The sequence below is a fragment of the Zonotrichia leucophrys genome, chromosome 1 (genome assembly GCF_028769735.1).
Source record: "Zonotrichia leucophrys gambelii isolate GWCS_2022_RI chromosome 1, RI_Zleu_2.0, whole genome shotgun sequence".
Taxonomy (NCBI): Eukaryota; Metazoa; Chordata; class Aves; order Passeriformes; family Passerellidae; genus Zonotrichia; species Zonotrichia leucophrys.
In genome coordinates, this window is record NC_088169.1 from 16090017 (window position 1) to 16107047 (window position 17031).

Genomic DNA, 17031 nt, shown 5'->3' on the forward strand with positions numbered 1-17031 from the left:
TTGGACTCCCCAGAGGGTTGTGCTGCCGTGTGTGGAGGCTTGGAGAGGCTGGAGAAAGGGCTGAGAGGATGCTCCTGAGCAGAGGGAGATGCCAAGTGCTGCAGCTGGAGAGGAACAGCCCCAGGCAGGAGTAGAGGCTGCAGGAGTAGAGGCTGTGCCTGGGGCTGTGGGGAGCAGCTTTGTGGAGAAGGGCCCAGGGGTGCTGGTGGCCATGAGGCAGAGCACGAGGCAGCAGCGTGTGCCTGTGCAGGGGCAGCTGCTGCCTCCCTGGGCTGCTTTAGGCAGAGTGCTGGGAGCAGGAGGATCCTTCTGCCCTCTCCTTCCTGCTGAGGCACCTGTGGAGCTGTGTGTCTGGTTCTGGGTTCTCAGGTACAAGGGAGAGATGGGGAGAGCAGAGTGAGTCCTGTGCAGGGCCATGGAGGTGGTTGAGGGATTGGAGCCTGTGACGTGTGGGGAAGGTCTGAAAGAGATGGGGCTGTTCAGTCTGGAGAAGAGAAGGCTCAGGCTGATCTTATTGACATATCTGAAAGCATTTTTAATCTTAAGGGTCATCAAACACTGGAATTTCCATCCTTTGAGATACTCAAAACTTGGCTGCATAAGGCCCTGAGCAATCTGTGCTTTGGCTGTTTTTGCATTGTTAGGGGATTGGTCTACAGAGGTGCCTTCCAACCTCAAAAACTGTGATTTAGGCAGTGGTTAGTGGTTTGTACTGCAGGTGCAAGCTGATAATAAATGAAGTACCACCGGGGGCTGTCCTGGAACTTCTTCAGTCTCTATCGAATACTAGAGAAGGCAGTGGAGTGCTCTCTCCTCATATCTGTGATTTCTACCAAATTGGTGGAACAGTTCATGTGTTAAACAGTGAAGGGACCTGAATCTAGAAGAGCTCTGATTGTCTAGCTTGGAGAAGAGAAACTGGGAGTTCCTAATAGCAGCCTTACAAAGCTTACAAGCAGGTTATCAAGAAGATGGAGTTATTGCCCTGCAGTGGAGGGTGGGCAACAAGACCAGTGGGTGAAAACTGATACAAGAAAGGTTTTCTCTCTACAGTCTGTTGGAGCCTTTTTCCCGGTCAAGCAGTGGAGTAGATTCTATTGCATGCCCTACCTGCCTCTGTAGGAGGAGGTTGGAGGATTTCAAGACCCATGTGGCAAAGCCCTGAGTAACCTGGTTTGACCTCACAGCTGGTCCTGCTTTGAACAGAAAGCTGAACTAGACATGTGAAGTCCCTCTCAGCCTGAATGACTCTGATTTTTCAGCTAAGTTTCACTGATAAATTTTTCATGTTCTGTTTGCCTGTCAGCTTACAGTGTGTGGTGCCAGTCTTTCTCTTTTGCTGTTCATTATGTAGTTTAGCAGGCCTCTTGTAAACTGGTTTTACAATGGTTTTTGACTTCACAGATGAAGTAATAGAGGAATATTATAAGCCATAAACTTGTGGCTGGTATGTATCCAAAAGTCAGAACACTGCTTTAGCTATGACTTGCAGGCTCTGGAGGAGGGATGGAGATATTCAGCATTGTGACTGTGTGACATTTTGGGGGTGGAAAGAAGTAACTCTGCTTTCCTGTCAACTTAACTCAGTTTAGTATGCAGGGTTTGTTATTCAGGCAGAAGTTTTTAGCTGCCTGTGGTGTAATGGGTGGCTTTGCTTTTGCAGGCTAGAGCTTGCAGGGTTATATGGCACAGTCATTTGTGCAGAAAGCACATGCCTGATACTATTTCTCACTTTGCTGTTTCAATGGTTGAAGTGCTGTTTGGTGGGAAGGCTTGGGACGGTCTTTTCCACTGAAGAAAGCAGGAATAAGTTTTAGAGATATGGCAGTCCAGACCTCGCCAATTTGGCCAGTAAATATTTGATGAACCACTAAATATAACTATGGCTTCCATGTTGAGTACCCTAGATGTGTTATTTTTGATTCTCTGGAGGAATTTTTCTGTCTTTATGACTTCCTTAATTCTCTAAAGAGACTTCCTTGTGTGTATGGTTTCAAAAGATGGGGTGACTTCTTGGGAACAGACAGACGTATCATGTAATCTAGCAAGTTTATAATGCTTATAACTCTGATAACAGACATTCAGAGCAGTAGAAGTATTTAATCTTAATTCTTTGATGCATAATCACAAGTGAAAGTAAATCTTCTCTCTTCGATGAAACCCTATGAGGACATGTTCATGCAGCAAAGCTTTGCATTTCTATATAAACAGCAGTAAACATCATAATGATGAAAAAAATTCTTGTTAAATATATTTTAGGTTGATAGTGATGTATTTAGCAAGGTAGTTGCAGTGGCTTGGGATGCTTATGAATTTGAGAACCTTTACATATTTATTTCCATATCAAATAAAATGCTTTGAAAGCCCTGAGAACAAAAGATAAAACTTTGTCCAAGAAACAAAAATAAACTTTGTAATGCTACCAGAATTAATATTGCTGAAGCATAACAAATTGATTTCCTTTAAAAAATAAAGAAAAAGGCATGTTGCCTTAACCATGATGGGTTTCTTGTGTGTTCTTTCACTTCGGCCTCTCTTGTAGCAGCTACCCACAGAACATTACCATTGCATGTTGCCTCTTTGATGTACTCTATTGGTTAAGCTGAATATATTACTTTCACTGAGAATATATGATTGCATTGGTGTTTTCTTATGCCTCTGAAAGCCAGGAAAGCTTAAATGTAGTCGATAATTGTGCCTGTGTGTGTTTCTCTTTTAGTGGAGGCGATAGTGGAGTTTGACTACAAAGCTCAACACGATGATGAGCTGACAATCACTGTCGGTGACATAATCACCAATATCAAGAAAGATGATGGAGGCTGGTGGGAAGGACAGCTCAAAGGCAGAAGAGGTTTGTTCCCTGACAACTTTGTAAGAGTGAGTACAAAGTGGAACTGTTCTTGTGTTGTATGTATAAGTTAAATGTACTGTGCTGTTCAGGATAAATATCAGCCTTTATGTCATAATATCTCTTATATCCAAAACCATAATATTTTGCATATACACATGTATTGTGTATAGACATATATTGCATATATATAATGCAATGTTCTATTGAGACAGTGTTACAAAGAAAAGATTACTTGCTTTGCAAAGACGAGCTGAAAATAAAAGAAGCTACACCTACATTTCTCTGGTGTTCAGTGAAAATACTTGACTTTGTGGTCTGAGAACAAACTGGTTATTCTAGAACTTATAAGCCATTGTATTTTAAATATTTTTGTCTTCTCTGTAACAGATTCTGCTTTTCCCGAGTGTTTTCTTAGGTTCTATAGAAGCTTTTCTTGGTGAATATTTATTCCTGGCTAAACTAGTTGAGAATTATTAGATTTCTCCATACAGTTCCCTATAAAAACCTTTTAAAAAAAAGATTAATTTGCATTCAGTTGATATATCAAATGACTTGCAGTAATCCTTGTTTTAGGACAACCATTGAGAGGTTTGGAAAGAAATCATAATTTTTACTGAGCATCTGTATTTGCACACATATGTCTGCACATGTGAAGCCATCTATTAGTATCTCAGGCCTCCTTGATTTGTCATTGCAGACCTATGCTGTTAATTTCCATAAGTCTCCATAAACCTGGCTCTCCAATATGGCAAAGAGACCAAGAACTACAATAATTTACATAGATTTTATGTTAATCTTTTAGTACAGCTTCTGAGGAGCTTTGGTACTTTCACTTTTCTAAGGGTATAAGTGTATTTTTATTTTTAAGTTCTTCTAACTGTGTGAGCCTGTTGCGTGTGTGGGCATATGGACACAATGAAGTAATTCCATTTTGCGTCCCCGGTGCTGCGTGTGTCCAGGTCGCTGGGGAAGTGCCTGGCTGTGAGCTCAGCCAGCCCATAGCAGGGCTGTGGGGCTGGACAGGGGGGGTCTGGGGCTCAGCACACACCCTGTCCTTGCTCCTGTCATGGGCAAGAAGAGGGAGCAGCTCTGTGTGTGTCAGGCAGCAAAAATGAGGAGCAAGACAGCGCCTCAATGAGATGAGATGGCACGGTGGAGGACAATGAATAATCTAGTTTTTGCTTATCTCTGAAAATACACACTTTGAGCTAGGGTAAAGAAACTGTTTTGGGATTCATTGTGTATTGGTAATATTTTTCTGCTTGAGCTCTGGTGAAGTGAACTGTGGGACAGATGCAGACTTCCTCTGGGCTTTTTCCTGGCTGATATTTTAAATTTGCTGCTGATTTGAGGAGGTGTTTGATTTAGTGTTCTAAACAAATGCAGCCTATGAATGTCTGTTATGGGAATATAATAATCTAAAGATTTGTAAGTTGGCACCATTAATACCTAATTTTAAGGCCTCTTTCTTCCAAAATTACTTCAAACTGTGACATCCTGTCACATAATTGAAATATAAATAGCTTTTTCTTAATAGAAAGTTCTAAAACAACAGTAAATGGTTTAGGTTTTGTCTTCTCATGAAATACCACTCCCTGCTCTTTCCTTCCTGCCTTTTTTTTTTTTATCAACATCCAGGGCTGTTTTCTAAACAAGTAAAAACCACATTGTGTTCAAGCTGAGGATGAGGAAGAATTTAAAGTCAAAGATGTTTTGGGTAGCCGAGCATCTTCTCTCTAAACTGGGTAAGATGGAGTAGAAGATACACACTTTAGGTAGAATTAGTTTATGAATCTCTTGAGTGAAAACTTTCATTTTTCTTGTTTTCCTTGTGTAAATCTCCTAGATGGAGAGATATAGTCAAAACAGCAGTCCTGTTAGAAAGCTTGTTGAGCATAATCACTCTTCCCAGTAAGAGTAATTGTGAATTTCTCTTGATTATGGAAAATTTTTTAACAAGTGAATGCAGTCAGTTTGTGCCCCATTGGCAAAGCGTGTGTCAACAAAGTAATAGAGAAGCTGGCAAAAAGGGATGCTACAGACAAGTAATGGACTTGAACGCTACTCCAAATTCCTATTTCTTGTCAAAATTGGTTCTAAGTGTAGTTGAGACAGTCATTCAAAGGTTAAAACCTACAAATTAAATTCTTGAAGTACTTTGCATTCCACCTTCAAGAGGTAGGATTAATTTCTTATGGAGAAGAGCTTTTTCTCCCTGTAATTTTATTTTCTTTTGAATAAATTCATGATGATGTTCCAAATAAACTGTTGGAGTTTGCAAAAAATTGAATGTTTGGGCTGGAATGAAATAATGGAATTAACACTGTAGAGAGTACTGGATGGTTTCTGTCAACATTTCTGCACAGATTCTAGACGTCAAGTTTGGGAGAAAAGAAGTAGAAATCAGAAATAGAAAAATTAGAGAAATGCAATATATTGGAATGTTTATGAAAATAAATTTATTTGAAGTGTTACTTAAGAAATAAATCCGCCGTATTTTTCAAGGGAATTTGAAATAGGTCGTGAATATGCAAAAGATTTTTGGAGTTGCCTGTAGTAAAAGCATTTTTAAATTTCTTGGAACAAATGCGAATTATGAGACCATTGAAGAGGCGTTATCTGAAGACAGATGTGAGACAGAAAGAGGAAAGGGGAGGTAGCAGTGATATACGTGAACTACATACGCAGTTATTTTTTTTTCAAGGGACTTTCTCTACGAAGTTGTAGCAGAGGTGCTTCCTGTTCTTGAATCTACAATACAACTGCTTTGAATTTTTTGTGTATTTATACATATAGCGACGTAAAAAGACGGATTCATACCCTTCTTAGGCTCTGAAACTCAACATGCAAGGCGTAACAGAAAAGGTATTTGACATTTGTTTTCTGTTTCTTTTTCCATTGCCTAGTAGTCTGCGGCGATGGCCACTTGAAAGATTTTGAGGAAAAGTTTGTTGAGAAATATGAGGAAAATCTTTGGTGTCTCTTCAAGCTCTAACTTACCTCTGTCAACACTTGATAGATCCCTTCTTTTGTTAGAGAAAATGGTGCTGAATGTATCGTAAGAAATGTACAAAAGTGTATCTGGTTGTTGTCTTCTGTTTTCTTTCAGTTTTTCAGGCAGAGAAATAGAAGTAGGAATGGAGAATCACGTACTGTTCCTGGTGTCTATTTTGATTCTCAGTTATGCAGCTGACAAAGAGGAGGCATCAGGTGTGATTGCATTGTTGTTCATTTATATGATCTAAAGTTGAGTTTTGATGCCTTTCTAGCTTGAAAACTTCAACTTGAAATCCATGCTCTGCAGTTTAAAGCTGTTTGTAAGTGTGGCGGCGTCTGAGACAGACTTTGCTGATGGCGGATGGAGATGTAGAAAGCAGGAAACTGGTGCTCAGCCATGCTTGCTGGCTTGAGTTTTCAAAGTCAGTTCTGTGTGGGATTGAATAGTGTTGCACTGGTAAACTGAATCTGCTGCATGTAGCAACCTGAAAGCTTCTCTGTACTCCAGAGGACTTGCCAATATTACTAGCAGAGTTGGAGAGGTAAATTTATCTCAAGCAGGAAGTGTAGTGTAGTTGTTTTTGGAATTCTTATGTATAGCTTTTGTTTTAGAATCAGTGAAACAGGGCAGGGATTTGTGTAACTGTACTGCTGCCTCGGGTCAGAAAAGCAATCTGGATTTCTTGTTATGCAAGCAGAATACACTCTTTAAATAGTGCACATTAGTTGTAGGATGTCAAAGATGTTCATGCTGAATCATGGTGCAGATCCTTATCTGTTGCTTGTTATTTAATTTTCTTCTGTGTATTTGTTTGTTTTTATCACAATCAGCCAGAGGTTGTGGAGGGACTGTGAGTGATTTCTTGATGAGACCCTTGTGCTTGTTACACACCCCTACCTATCTCTGTTCATGCTTACATAAAACTTTTCTTAAAACATAAAAAGGTCCTGTGCACATGCAGGGGCCCTTTGCAGCTGAGGTTTGTCTCCTGGGTAGGAAAAGAGAATATTTCCAATGTCTGAGAACACTTTGGTTCTGCGTGGTACCCACCAGGGCAGAGAGCTGAGCAACTCCTGCTGTCCTTTCCTGCTGCTCTGCCTCAGCCTTTTGCAGTCTCTGGCACTCTGGAACCTCCTGCCCTACAAACCCCCTTGCTCTGGGGTTTGCAGGCTCTTAGGGCCTGCGCTGCCCTCCTCAGCAGCCTGAACACTGCCAGGTAAGTGATGTCTGGGTCAGCTTTGCCTCAGTGGCCACTTGTTATGGGTTCAGTCCCCACACAGGCCATTCCCTCAAGAGCTGGACTTGATCCTTATGGGCCCCTTCCAACTCGGGATATTCCATGATTCTGGGAAAGTTGTGCCTTTAGCAGAGGCACAGAGGTTATATGCAGACTAGGGAAATTATTTCTGTCAGTACCTAAAAAGATAACTTGCTTTTTGGGTCAGTGAATTGTTATGCTGGGGTACTTTTGATTTGGTTTTTTGGCATTCTTTGTTTTTTCTTCTTTTTACACACTTGGCAGGAATTTGCAGCTCAATTAATAAGCTTTTTCTTTTGTTGTTTTTGGAAATCTTATTAGAATACTGTCTACATATTTGTTTTCAGGAATTGTTTTAGATTGTGGGATCCTAACTGAATGAGACTCAGGAGTACTAACTTCTTACTCCAAGTTTTGGGTATGGCCATTAAACTTGCTATGCTTATGGTGAAAAGCAAGGAAATATAATAATATGAAAAGGTTGTCTCTGAGGTTTTGTTCCCGTCAACAGTGATCAAGATTTTATGAGGAGAAAAGTAACATCACAGGCTGCAATTATTTATTATTGCCATTGTAATTACTGTTACAATGATGAAAGCAAAACTAGTAAAACAAAATCTTTTCCCCTTTTCCAGCCCATCTCCTCACAAAGACACAGACTGACCAAGACTGTCTTGTGCCAGTCAATAATCTGTGGCTTGGCTGTGTTCTCTGTTCTGAGGCAGCTCAGCACAGAGCAATGGCAGCACTTGGGGCCGTCCTGGGTGCCCAAGGCGTGGTGACAAACGATGTCACACCTCAACTTGTTCATCGGCATTCAGAGGAGGTGAGGCAGCTCCAGGGAGGCAGCTGCCTGGGTGCTTGGCCTGGCAGTGCTCTGCAGCTCGCTGGCAGTGAGGGAGGCTCTTCCCCCTGGCTGTGTGGGGAGCTGGAGCTGTTCCCAGGCGGATGGACGCGCGCTCGGGGCAGGCAGCAGCACGGATGGAGCCCGTGCGTTCACCAGGGGAGCAGCGAGGCTTTGGCTGGCCTGTGGTGACCACTCTGCTGGATGTGTTTTGATGGCAGGCTTAGAAGGGAGGGGTTTCTCAGGGGAGTGTGGGGGTGGGGAAAAGAGGGAAAATGGTGGTGGTTTGGGTCTGTCAGCTGCTGGATGTTGTGTGGGAATTTTATGAAGTATGTGAAAGTAAGAGTACGTGCAGCAGTCGTGTAGTGAGCACACAGTAATGTGAAGCTTCAGTGTTGAGGTGTTTACTCTGTGACTAGTACATTATATTGCAAAAAGTAACCTTCTGAAAAGACAGGGGCTTACTTGTAATTATATACTGATAGGACTGATAGAAATTCTGCCATGGATCCAGCTCCTCCCATGGCAGGGGGAATTGAGCTAAATGATCTATAGGGTCCCCTCCATCCTCTAACCATTCTGTGATTTTATGAGATCCCTGAATTTGAAAACAAAATTTATTGGTTTTCATTCTTTATGCAATGTAAATGCTGAGGTCTAAGACCATTCTTATTTAAATACACATTTTACTGCTTTACTAATAGAGTTAATGTAGGTAGTATCAATTAATATGCAAAGGAGACTCAATTGTTTCCTTTCTTGCTGAGATTGTTTTCGTAGTCTTAAGAAAACCTCAGTACAGCATTTCAGTTTAAAAAATGTTGTTGTTTAAATTGTAAATCACAAAGACTCTAATTTGGGAAACAAATACTATTTTTTCTTTCTTTCCTTCCTGAAGCTCCAAGCTATGAGGAGAATCTGATCAGAGATTGAAACAAGAGCCCAACATGTCATCTAGAAGTCATGTTTTCAAATATATAATTTCTTTGGAGCTATAACATAATAATTCTTTAAGGTAGCTTCAATTTATTCAGAACTTAGTTATATATTATTATTTGAAATGTGTGTTATACAAAGAATTCAATGTGGTTTTGGCAATAGCTCTTAAAGTAGTCATAAGGATTTATAGAATTGGCAGGATTAGATGGTTCACAGCATTTCTCCAACCTAGTCCTAAAAGCTTGTGAGGCAAAGAGAAGGTATTAAAAAAGTATAAATTTGTATTGTGTCTTCCCTGAAATCAGTTTTCTTTTCTTTTTTCCCCCCTCTGGCAACCTTACAAGCTCCGGATGTTTTTATTTTCTCTGTAGATTGTGTGTGGGTGGGTATGTTAGTAATCCATGTATTTTGGTCTGATTCATTTTCACGCTTGGCCTGGCAATTGTTTTTCTGTTGGAGGAGGCTGCTGTGAGAAACTCTGCTCTGCAGCTAGAATCTGTAGAGGCTCTTAGCAGCATTTGCATACAAATGTCTTGCAGAACATACTTCTACAGTTATGGATTTGAAGGGAGTACAGCTGTGTATCTGATTTTTCCTGACAGGCCCAAAAACCTCATTAAAATTCTTAAAACACAAGCTCCTAGAAATTGAATTGCAGCTCAGTCTCACTGCTGTTTGAAGCTAACGTGAGAATACTTGTCAATACTTCCACCTTCTTTGCAGTTTAATTACAAGAGCACTCAGATGGACTCCTTCAAGTTTAGAAAATAAACTTTTACAAAGTTTAAATGAGTATTCTGAAAGACTGTGAAATATCTACAGCATTTAATAATCATAATGGTGAAAGGTTGTGCTTCAGCCTTAGCCTGCCAAATAGTGCATTTACATAGAACAATACAGCCTGTATCCAGACTTCATCTACTGATTGTCTTTTAGTTTATATTACTTAAGAATTAACAGTAACAGTAAGAAAGAATGAACATGAGAGCAACAGGGACATGTGGGGAAAAAAAGAAAGCTATCAGAGATTGCTGCTATAACTACTGCTGCCATGACTTAGTGATACTCTTTAGTTCTGATCGAACACTGTGATTTATTAACAGTAAATATGTGTGTGTGGGGGGGGTTGTTTAGTTGTGCTAAATTTTAATTTGTTTGGATTTTTGTTGTTGTATTTAGGGTTTACTTTTATGTACAGAAGTGCTGTTTTTTTCTGAAGTATCATGTGTAGACCATGTAACAGTTTTCGTGTTTTTGTAAAGTGAATATCAACTGGAATGACAACCTTCTTGCACTATTTTCTGTTGGAAGTAGTATTTGACTAATTAGGTATCTGTTTTCTGTTCCTGTAAGTGCTGCAATTTCCTCCTAGAATCTTTTGGGAACTGTTTGGGAAGCTGATGGTGAAGACAGTCCTTAAAGGGTCTGCCATTTCCTGCTGTCACCTAATTATGTACTCTACTAGAATTTCTCTGGCACTGTTAGTGAAAAGTAAAATTATGACATGACAGAGTATATTAGAGCAGTTTAAGTTTATGAGCAAAACGTGTTGTTCTCTTCAGAGCTGGAAAGAGCCGAGCCTGTATGAGCCTCTTAATCCTGATTTTTTGGCTTTGTTACAGCCAAATAAAATATATCATTGTTTATATATAGGCATTCTAGTTATTCAGTTACCATGGAAAAAGTCAAAGGTGCAGGTAAATGACCATAATGAAATAGGATGGTTATTTAATAGGGTTATTTACTCACTCTGACTTCAGACTTCAGTGATGGATACATAGTGCCAGTGGTTGTGAAGGGAGGTGGTGAGGGATGGAAGGAAAGCAAGTAGAGCATACATTTTAAAAAATAACATTGCTACTTCCCACCCAGGGAGAAGGAACAAGGCAAACCTTTCATTTTGACAGAAGGTGGTAATGACTTTTGCTTTTATTGAATTTTTTTAAAATGGGAATATCGAGAGAAATAAATGCATCACAAGCCATTCAAGAATGTGCGAGATACTGAGTTTATGTATCTGGTGCTTCACAAAACCTTAATTCATCCATTTCCCACTTGGTGAGGACTCACTGCACCTTTTGAAAGATGGAGTCAGTACTTGTTCTTCCAGAGAGACTGCATTTGCCTTCCCAGAAGCAACAGGCCAGTATTATCTAAAGCCCTGATTAAAAACACCCTTCCAAAAGATACTGTCTCTAAAGCAGAAACTTCTTTCATAATTTTCATGACTGCTTCAGGATGCAAGCTGCTGCCATTATTTTGGCTGGCTCCTTACAGCTAGCTTAGCTAAGCCTTGGTTTCCATTTTAGACATGCTTTGGTGTGTTTGGGCTGCCTGATTTATCTGTCAGTATTTACCTATTAATCGATAACACAAACCAAATGAAAATCTTTTAGTGCTTTTGGATGAAAATTATTCTCTTCCTACTTGGAGCCAAGAGCATTACATCATTCAGCTTTGCTTTTGCCAACTTGTTTATCAGCTTTTTGGTTGCTTGAAGGATCTTTTCATTTTTTTTTCCCTCACCCCAAGCTTCCTAATCATGGTGCCCCAGGACCAGGTAAGCAGACTGCCTGTCCTAGCTCATGGTGCTGTCATGTTGTCTACATGGCTCTTACACTGTCATCAGCCACTGCCAAATCACTGGCCCAATGAATGCCTAATAATTAGAGGCAGAAGAAAGTAAAATGCAAATCTTCATGTTTCCTTTATGCTTCCTCAATGTCCCACGGCTCAGTTTTATTGTGCTATCAAAATGTAATCTGTTCCTCCTTTAAAAGTCCCTCTAAGTTGATCTGAATTATTCTCCTTCCAAAAGTGAATTAGAGAAATATGGATGGAAAATGTCTGTCTCTGTAATTCAGAGCTACCACATTACCAATCTTGAATAAAAATTAGCTGGAATTCACCCACCAAAAATCTGCATGCATGTCTCAGTGTAGCTTTCAACAAATTTTTAAATTCTCCTGTTTTGTTTTAGAGGTGTCTAATTCTAAAATTTAATTGAATAGTTGCTATATAACTTATGTCATGAAATAAACCACTTTTAAGTAGCACTACCTGAAATGTAGTGTTGTGCAGGTATAGGACATCTGCTCAGGATTTTACTTTTGTTCCTACTCAGCTTATGAGTTTTGCGACTTTCAGTTGATTTGTAATGCTGTGTGGAGCACTTGCTGTATTTACCTTTCTTTGACTCTGACTGTGTCCTTTCAAACTGAGAGAACCTGCAGACTTGCAGTTGTGAACTTGAGTTAGAGACTATTCCAAGTTGGAAGGGACCCACAAGGACCATGAAGTCCACCTCCTAAGTGAATGGCCCATATGGGGATTGTCCCCACAACCTTGGCATTATTAGCCCTCACAAACAGATTGTCACAACTAGTAATAGTTAATTCAAAAGCAAAGCTAGTTTATTGCTGATGATTTGTAAAGGTACAGAATGCTGAAGTTAAAGTAAATCCTGGAAGGAATTAGGATTTGAATTATTGCGCTGTCAGATAAAACTGGAATTTTCCCTGCAGAAGAAAAAAATATGTACTTTGAAACATTTCAGTGGTTCACTGAAGTCGATAGAATGACGAGGACACAACAGTGCTTGTGGGACTGAGCACTGCATTTCATGATTCTTAATTGCTCTGTGGTTCCGCACAGAAAATTTTCTAATTTCTGTATTGTTAGCCCACATGTTTTTACTAGGATGTTTGAACTTCTGCAGCCTGTCAATGTGAAAACTTTTTAGAGGCTAGTCAGACTGGTGGACATCAGAGGAAAATGTTGAGTAAGCAGAGGGAGAAGAATGATTCATTAAACTGTAAAATAAAAGCTCTTTCTCAATGTGTAATCCCTTTCCAGGTGTTTTCAGAAGTCCATAAATATATATATATATGTGTCCATGCAGAAGGCATGCATGATGTATGTGTGTTGTGCAGAAATAAACACTGGGTCTAAAACCACAACACACAAGTTAAGGCATAGGAATTTTTTTTTTCAAGGGACTTTTATTATACAAAATGAAGAAAGAGAATTTATCCTCTGGTATCCATTAATTCAACCATTTTTACTCCACTAAGCAATTGTATAAGGATGGGGATTTTTTTCTACATGAGGGTTTGCACAAGGAAATAGCAAGTGTTGCTTGCCCTTCTGAACCCTGGTGACACTTGCAGTGACACTGCAATATTGACCCCATTTTTTTTGCTGGGATTTTCACCATTGCATTGTTTCCTCAGTGAACATTCAGATATTTAGAAAAGGGTAGTTTTTGTTTGGTCTCTTTAGCTGAGTATACTGTATCCCAGTAAGTTTTCTGTCAGGCTCATGTGTTTCCATTAGAAGTTGCATTTCTCCTCCCACTTTCCCACCCCACAGCTTCTGTGTGGGTTTTATTTTCTCATGAAGCTGAAACTGGGCATACAAGTTCCAAGGCTGAAGAACTCCTCCAGGGCTTCCTTGCTCATGCCTGGAGTTCCTTGTAATGAGTTGGTAACCTGCCTCTCCAATCTCTGTACTGTGCCCTTCTGCTGTCACATTGCAGCTCCATGACACTGAGCACTGTAAATAATGAGAGAAAGTATTAATTACAGCTGTGTTAGAGAGGTTTTTATTTGAAGACTGTTGTATTAGTGGAGGCTTTCCCAGTCACTCTTTTGAGCGTGTCTGTGCTGAAATGAGATTCTCAAGTCCTGCCATTGAAGAATGTATCTGGAAGGACAGACAGGGAGATGGGATTTGAGTTTTGACAACCAGCAGCACCAGCATTTGCTAATGAGTGCTAACAGATGTGTTTGTTTTCTACTGATGTTTTCAGACATTCATAAAGTGAAAACAGGATTTACAGGGAGAGGCTAAATTACTATCTCTTACTAGATTGCGTTGTTGGAAAAACTGACTTGGCTCCCACACAGTATCCCCTCATCAGATCTGGCAACAAGCAATGAAATGAAAGATAAATACTGGCTACAGGCAATTGTTTTTAGTTAAAGCCAATTAATATTAGCTGGTTAGACTGCTTGAGAGAAAAGGGAAGTTTGCATCACTGGAGCATGAGGTGGAGTAGCAGGGGGAGAGGTAAACTTGAAATGGCATTTTTGATACTGTGTTGCCATTATAGTGACACTATCGTTTTATTCAACTTCATCTCAAAGTAGTAAGATTTTGCATTCCTGCTGCTGTCAGAGAAATACATGGAAACAGGACTTGTGAAAATATGTCACATATGACAATACAGTGACAGATTCAGTGACAATACAAAGTGATTAATTACAAGTGCTTTTCTAAGTGTGCAAAAAATATACACCAACATAATTGTCTGGCAAGGATCTTTTGGTAGCACTAACAGAGGTCCTTGATTTTTTTTGGTGTTAACTGTGGCCTCTTGAAATATTCTTTTTGTTTTTTTTTCTGAATGGGTGTTCCTTTAGATGAGGAGCAAAAAGCATAGGATAGTAAAAAACCCAAATTGCTCTTTGTGAACATTATGGATGAGCAGCCTGACTTGTGATAGGAACTTGCACCTCCTGCTCTGGTGCTCTCTCATGGTTATAAGGGTGTTGGTGTGAAGTGTTGCCAGGGAGCTCCTGCTATGCAGCAGCTCTACAGCAAAGTCCTGCTCCAGGGCCATCTAGTAAAACCCTGCACAGCGAGCAAACAGGCTGTAAGTGACAGCTCAATCAGCTCAACCAGCTCTGCTGCTCCAAGTCAGTGGCAGGGGCTTCTGCTGGTTCAGTTGCTAATCAGCCCCTGGTCTTCCTGCTTCAGCTATGATGGCAGAAGTTTGCAAATAGATGCCATTTTAGGAAATTCCACTTTGGTTGTTTAACACATATAGCACATTGTTGCATTGTACTATTTTCCTTTTTTTCCCCCCTTCTTTCGTATCTTTCTTTTTCCTTCTCTCTAAGGAATTTACAGCTATGCCTCTTAGTTATATGTACCTGGTCTTGGATACAGTCATTAACCACCTGCCTGCCTTGGAAGAAAGAAGTTTAAGGTTTGAATTCTGTGACTGGAAGAGAGTAGTTAATATTCAGATTTTATGCCCATGTGAAAGGGTTAGAATGAATAATGACAGCCATGGAAGCTGTGCAAGGTACTTGGACAGCATTTAATATCCAAATAAGTACTGCTTTTTCATAAAACATTAGCATTAACTTCTGGTTTTGTATTCAACTGTAAGCAGATGAGACAACTGGAAAGGAGTGATTGAACAGTTTCTCTAGCATTTTTTAAGTGAAAAGGATACCTACAGGGTATCAGGAAAAGCTTCTTTAAGATGAACACATAGTAAGCTAACTTCATTGTACAGATCATTACAGGAAATGCAGCTAAGGCATCAAATTACATTGTTTGAAATGTTAATGAAGCATTTTTGTGCACTGCAGAAACCATAGCTATGCTAGCACAAAACCAAAGTTGTTTTCAGTGGTTGTTGCCTTGCAAACTCCTCTCTGCTGGGTGCACAAAACCTTGTCTGCAGAGAGAAAAGCTGTACAGCTTGTACTGTGTTAGGTTGCTTCCATGCAGGTGGTAACGATGGTGTGACTAAGCAAAGCTTGAAGAAGCACAAGTTTGATCAGGAAATAAAAAGAATAAATAGGAAAAACATTGAAAAATGGGCACAGGACAAACCATGTAAATTCAGGCATCTTTGAAAAACCAGTGGTCTAATAGCTCCCCAAGGAAAGTTGGATGCTTTATTTATATAATATATGGTTATTTTTTAAATTGTAGCTGCCAGGTTGTATATATGTTCTAAAAATTACATTTTAGTCTCAAAGGTGGTCTTCCAGTTAATCATGGCTGTGTAACAATGAGTGTTAGAATTGCTTGAACAGTTATGTCTTACATGGCTTCATTGCTTATCCTTGAGCTTACATGAATGCTTGGTCTGTTATGATTGGCTTCAAAAGTATAGATAGCTTTATCTGCAGTATTTAGGGTTTCAGAAACCTATTTTATTGTGTGAAGTGTTAGTCAGTAACTCTAGATCATATTTACTTCCAGAGTATAAAGCATTCTAAAGCATTCTCTATCATTCTGCAACCCAGCCTGATACCTGAAAAACAAGTGTTATTTTCATTCATACATCATAAAGATAGTGTAGACAGATCTGCTATAATCCCTCATCCAGAAGAAAATCTCAGAGGAGACTAAATTGACACAGAAAATTGATTTTCTCAGAAAGAACCTTGGGCAAGGCTCCTGGGGAATAGCAGAAAGCAAAAGTTGATCATCTTTTCAAGAAGGAAAAGAAGAAGAATTTGGGGAACTCAAGCTTCATGTTTACATCCTGGAGGCCGTTTCCAAACACATGAAGGACAAGAAGACAGTTGGGAGTAGTCAGTGTGGATTTATGGAAGGGAAGTCATGTCTGAGCAATCTGTTAGTCTCCTACCATAAAAAAATTGGTGGAGTGAATGTTGTTTATGTTGACTTGAGCAAAGTTTTTGTCACTGTCTCCCATAACTTGACAAACTGAGGAGGGGCAGTAGAGGTGAGTGGGAAAAAGTGTCTGAAATGCAGCCCCAAAGGGCAGCAGGAGCTGCAGCTGCAGGCTGGTCCCTGGCAGGGGTGCCCCAGGGGTGGGAGATGGGGCTGGTGCTGCTCAGTGTGTGCAGGGATGAGCAGGAGCACAGGGCACAGAGGAGTCTGAGCAGGCTGCAGGTGCTGCAAAGCCAGCGAATGTTGGACTCCCCTGAGGGTTGTGCTGCTGTGTGTGGAGGCTTGGAGAGGCTGGAGAAAGGGCTGAGAGGATGCTCCTGAGCAGAGGGAGATGCCAAGTGCTGCAGCTGGAGAGGAACAGCCCCAGGCAGGAGTAGAGGCTGTGCCTGGGGCTGTGGGGAGCAGCTTTGTGGAGAAGGGCCCAGGGGTGCTGGTGGCCATGAGGCAGAGCACGAGGCAGCAGCGTGTGCCTGTGCAGGGGCAGCTGCTGCCTCCCTGGGCTGCTTTAGGCAGAGTGCTGGGAGCAGGAGGATCCTTCTGCCCTCTCCTTCCTGCTGAGGCACCTGTGGAGCTGTGTGTCTGGTTCTGGGTTCTCAGGTACAAGGGAGAGATGGGGAGAGCAGAGTGAGTCCTGTGCAGGGCCATGGAGGTGGTTGAGGGATTGGAGCCTGTGACGTGTGGGGAAGGTCTGAAAGAGA

General features: G+C 40.7%; 1 protein-coding gene across 3 annotated transcripts in view; it reads left to right on the top strand.

Moving 5' to 3' along the window:
• Positions 1 to 17031, top strand: part of SH3KBP1 (SH3 domain containing kinase binding protein 1) — a 212147-nt gene that overhangs the window by 22336 nt on the left and 172780 nt on the right. For 2 of the 3 annotated variants that reach the window (XM_064707574.1, XM_064707585.1), the window contains exon 2: positions 2720 to 2877. In XM_064707574.1, coding sequence (XP_064563644.1) covers positions 2720 to 2877 — 158 coding nt within the window. The remainder of the gene's footprint in view (positions 1 to 2719; positions 2878 to 17031) is intronic. The other variant, XM_064707594.1, reaches the window with a different exon arrangement.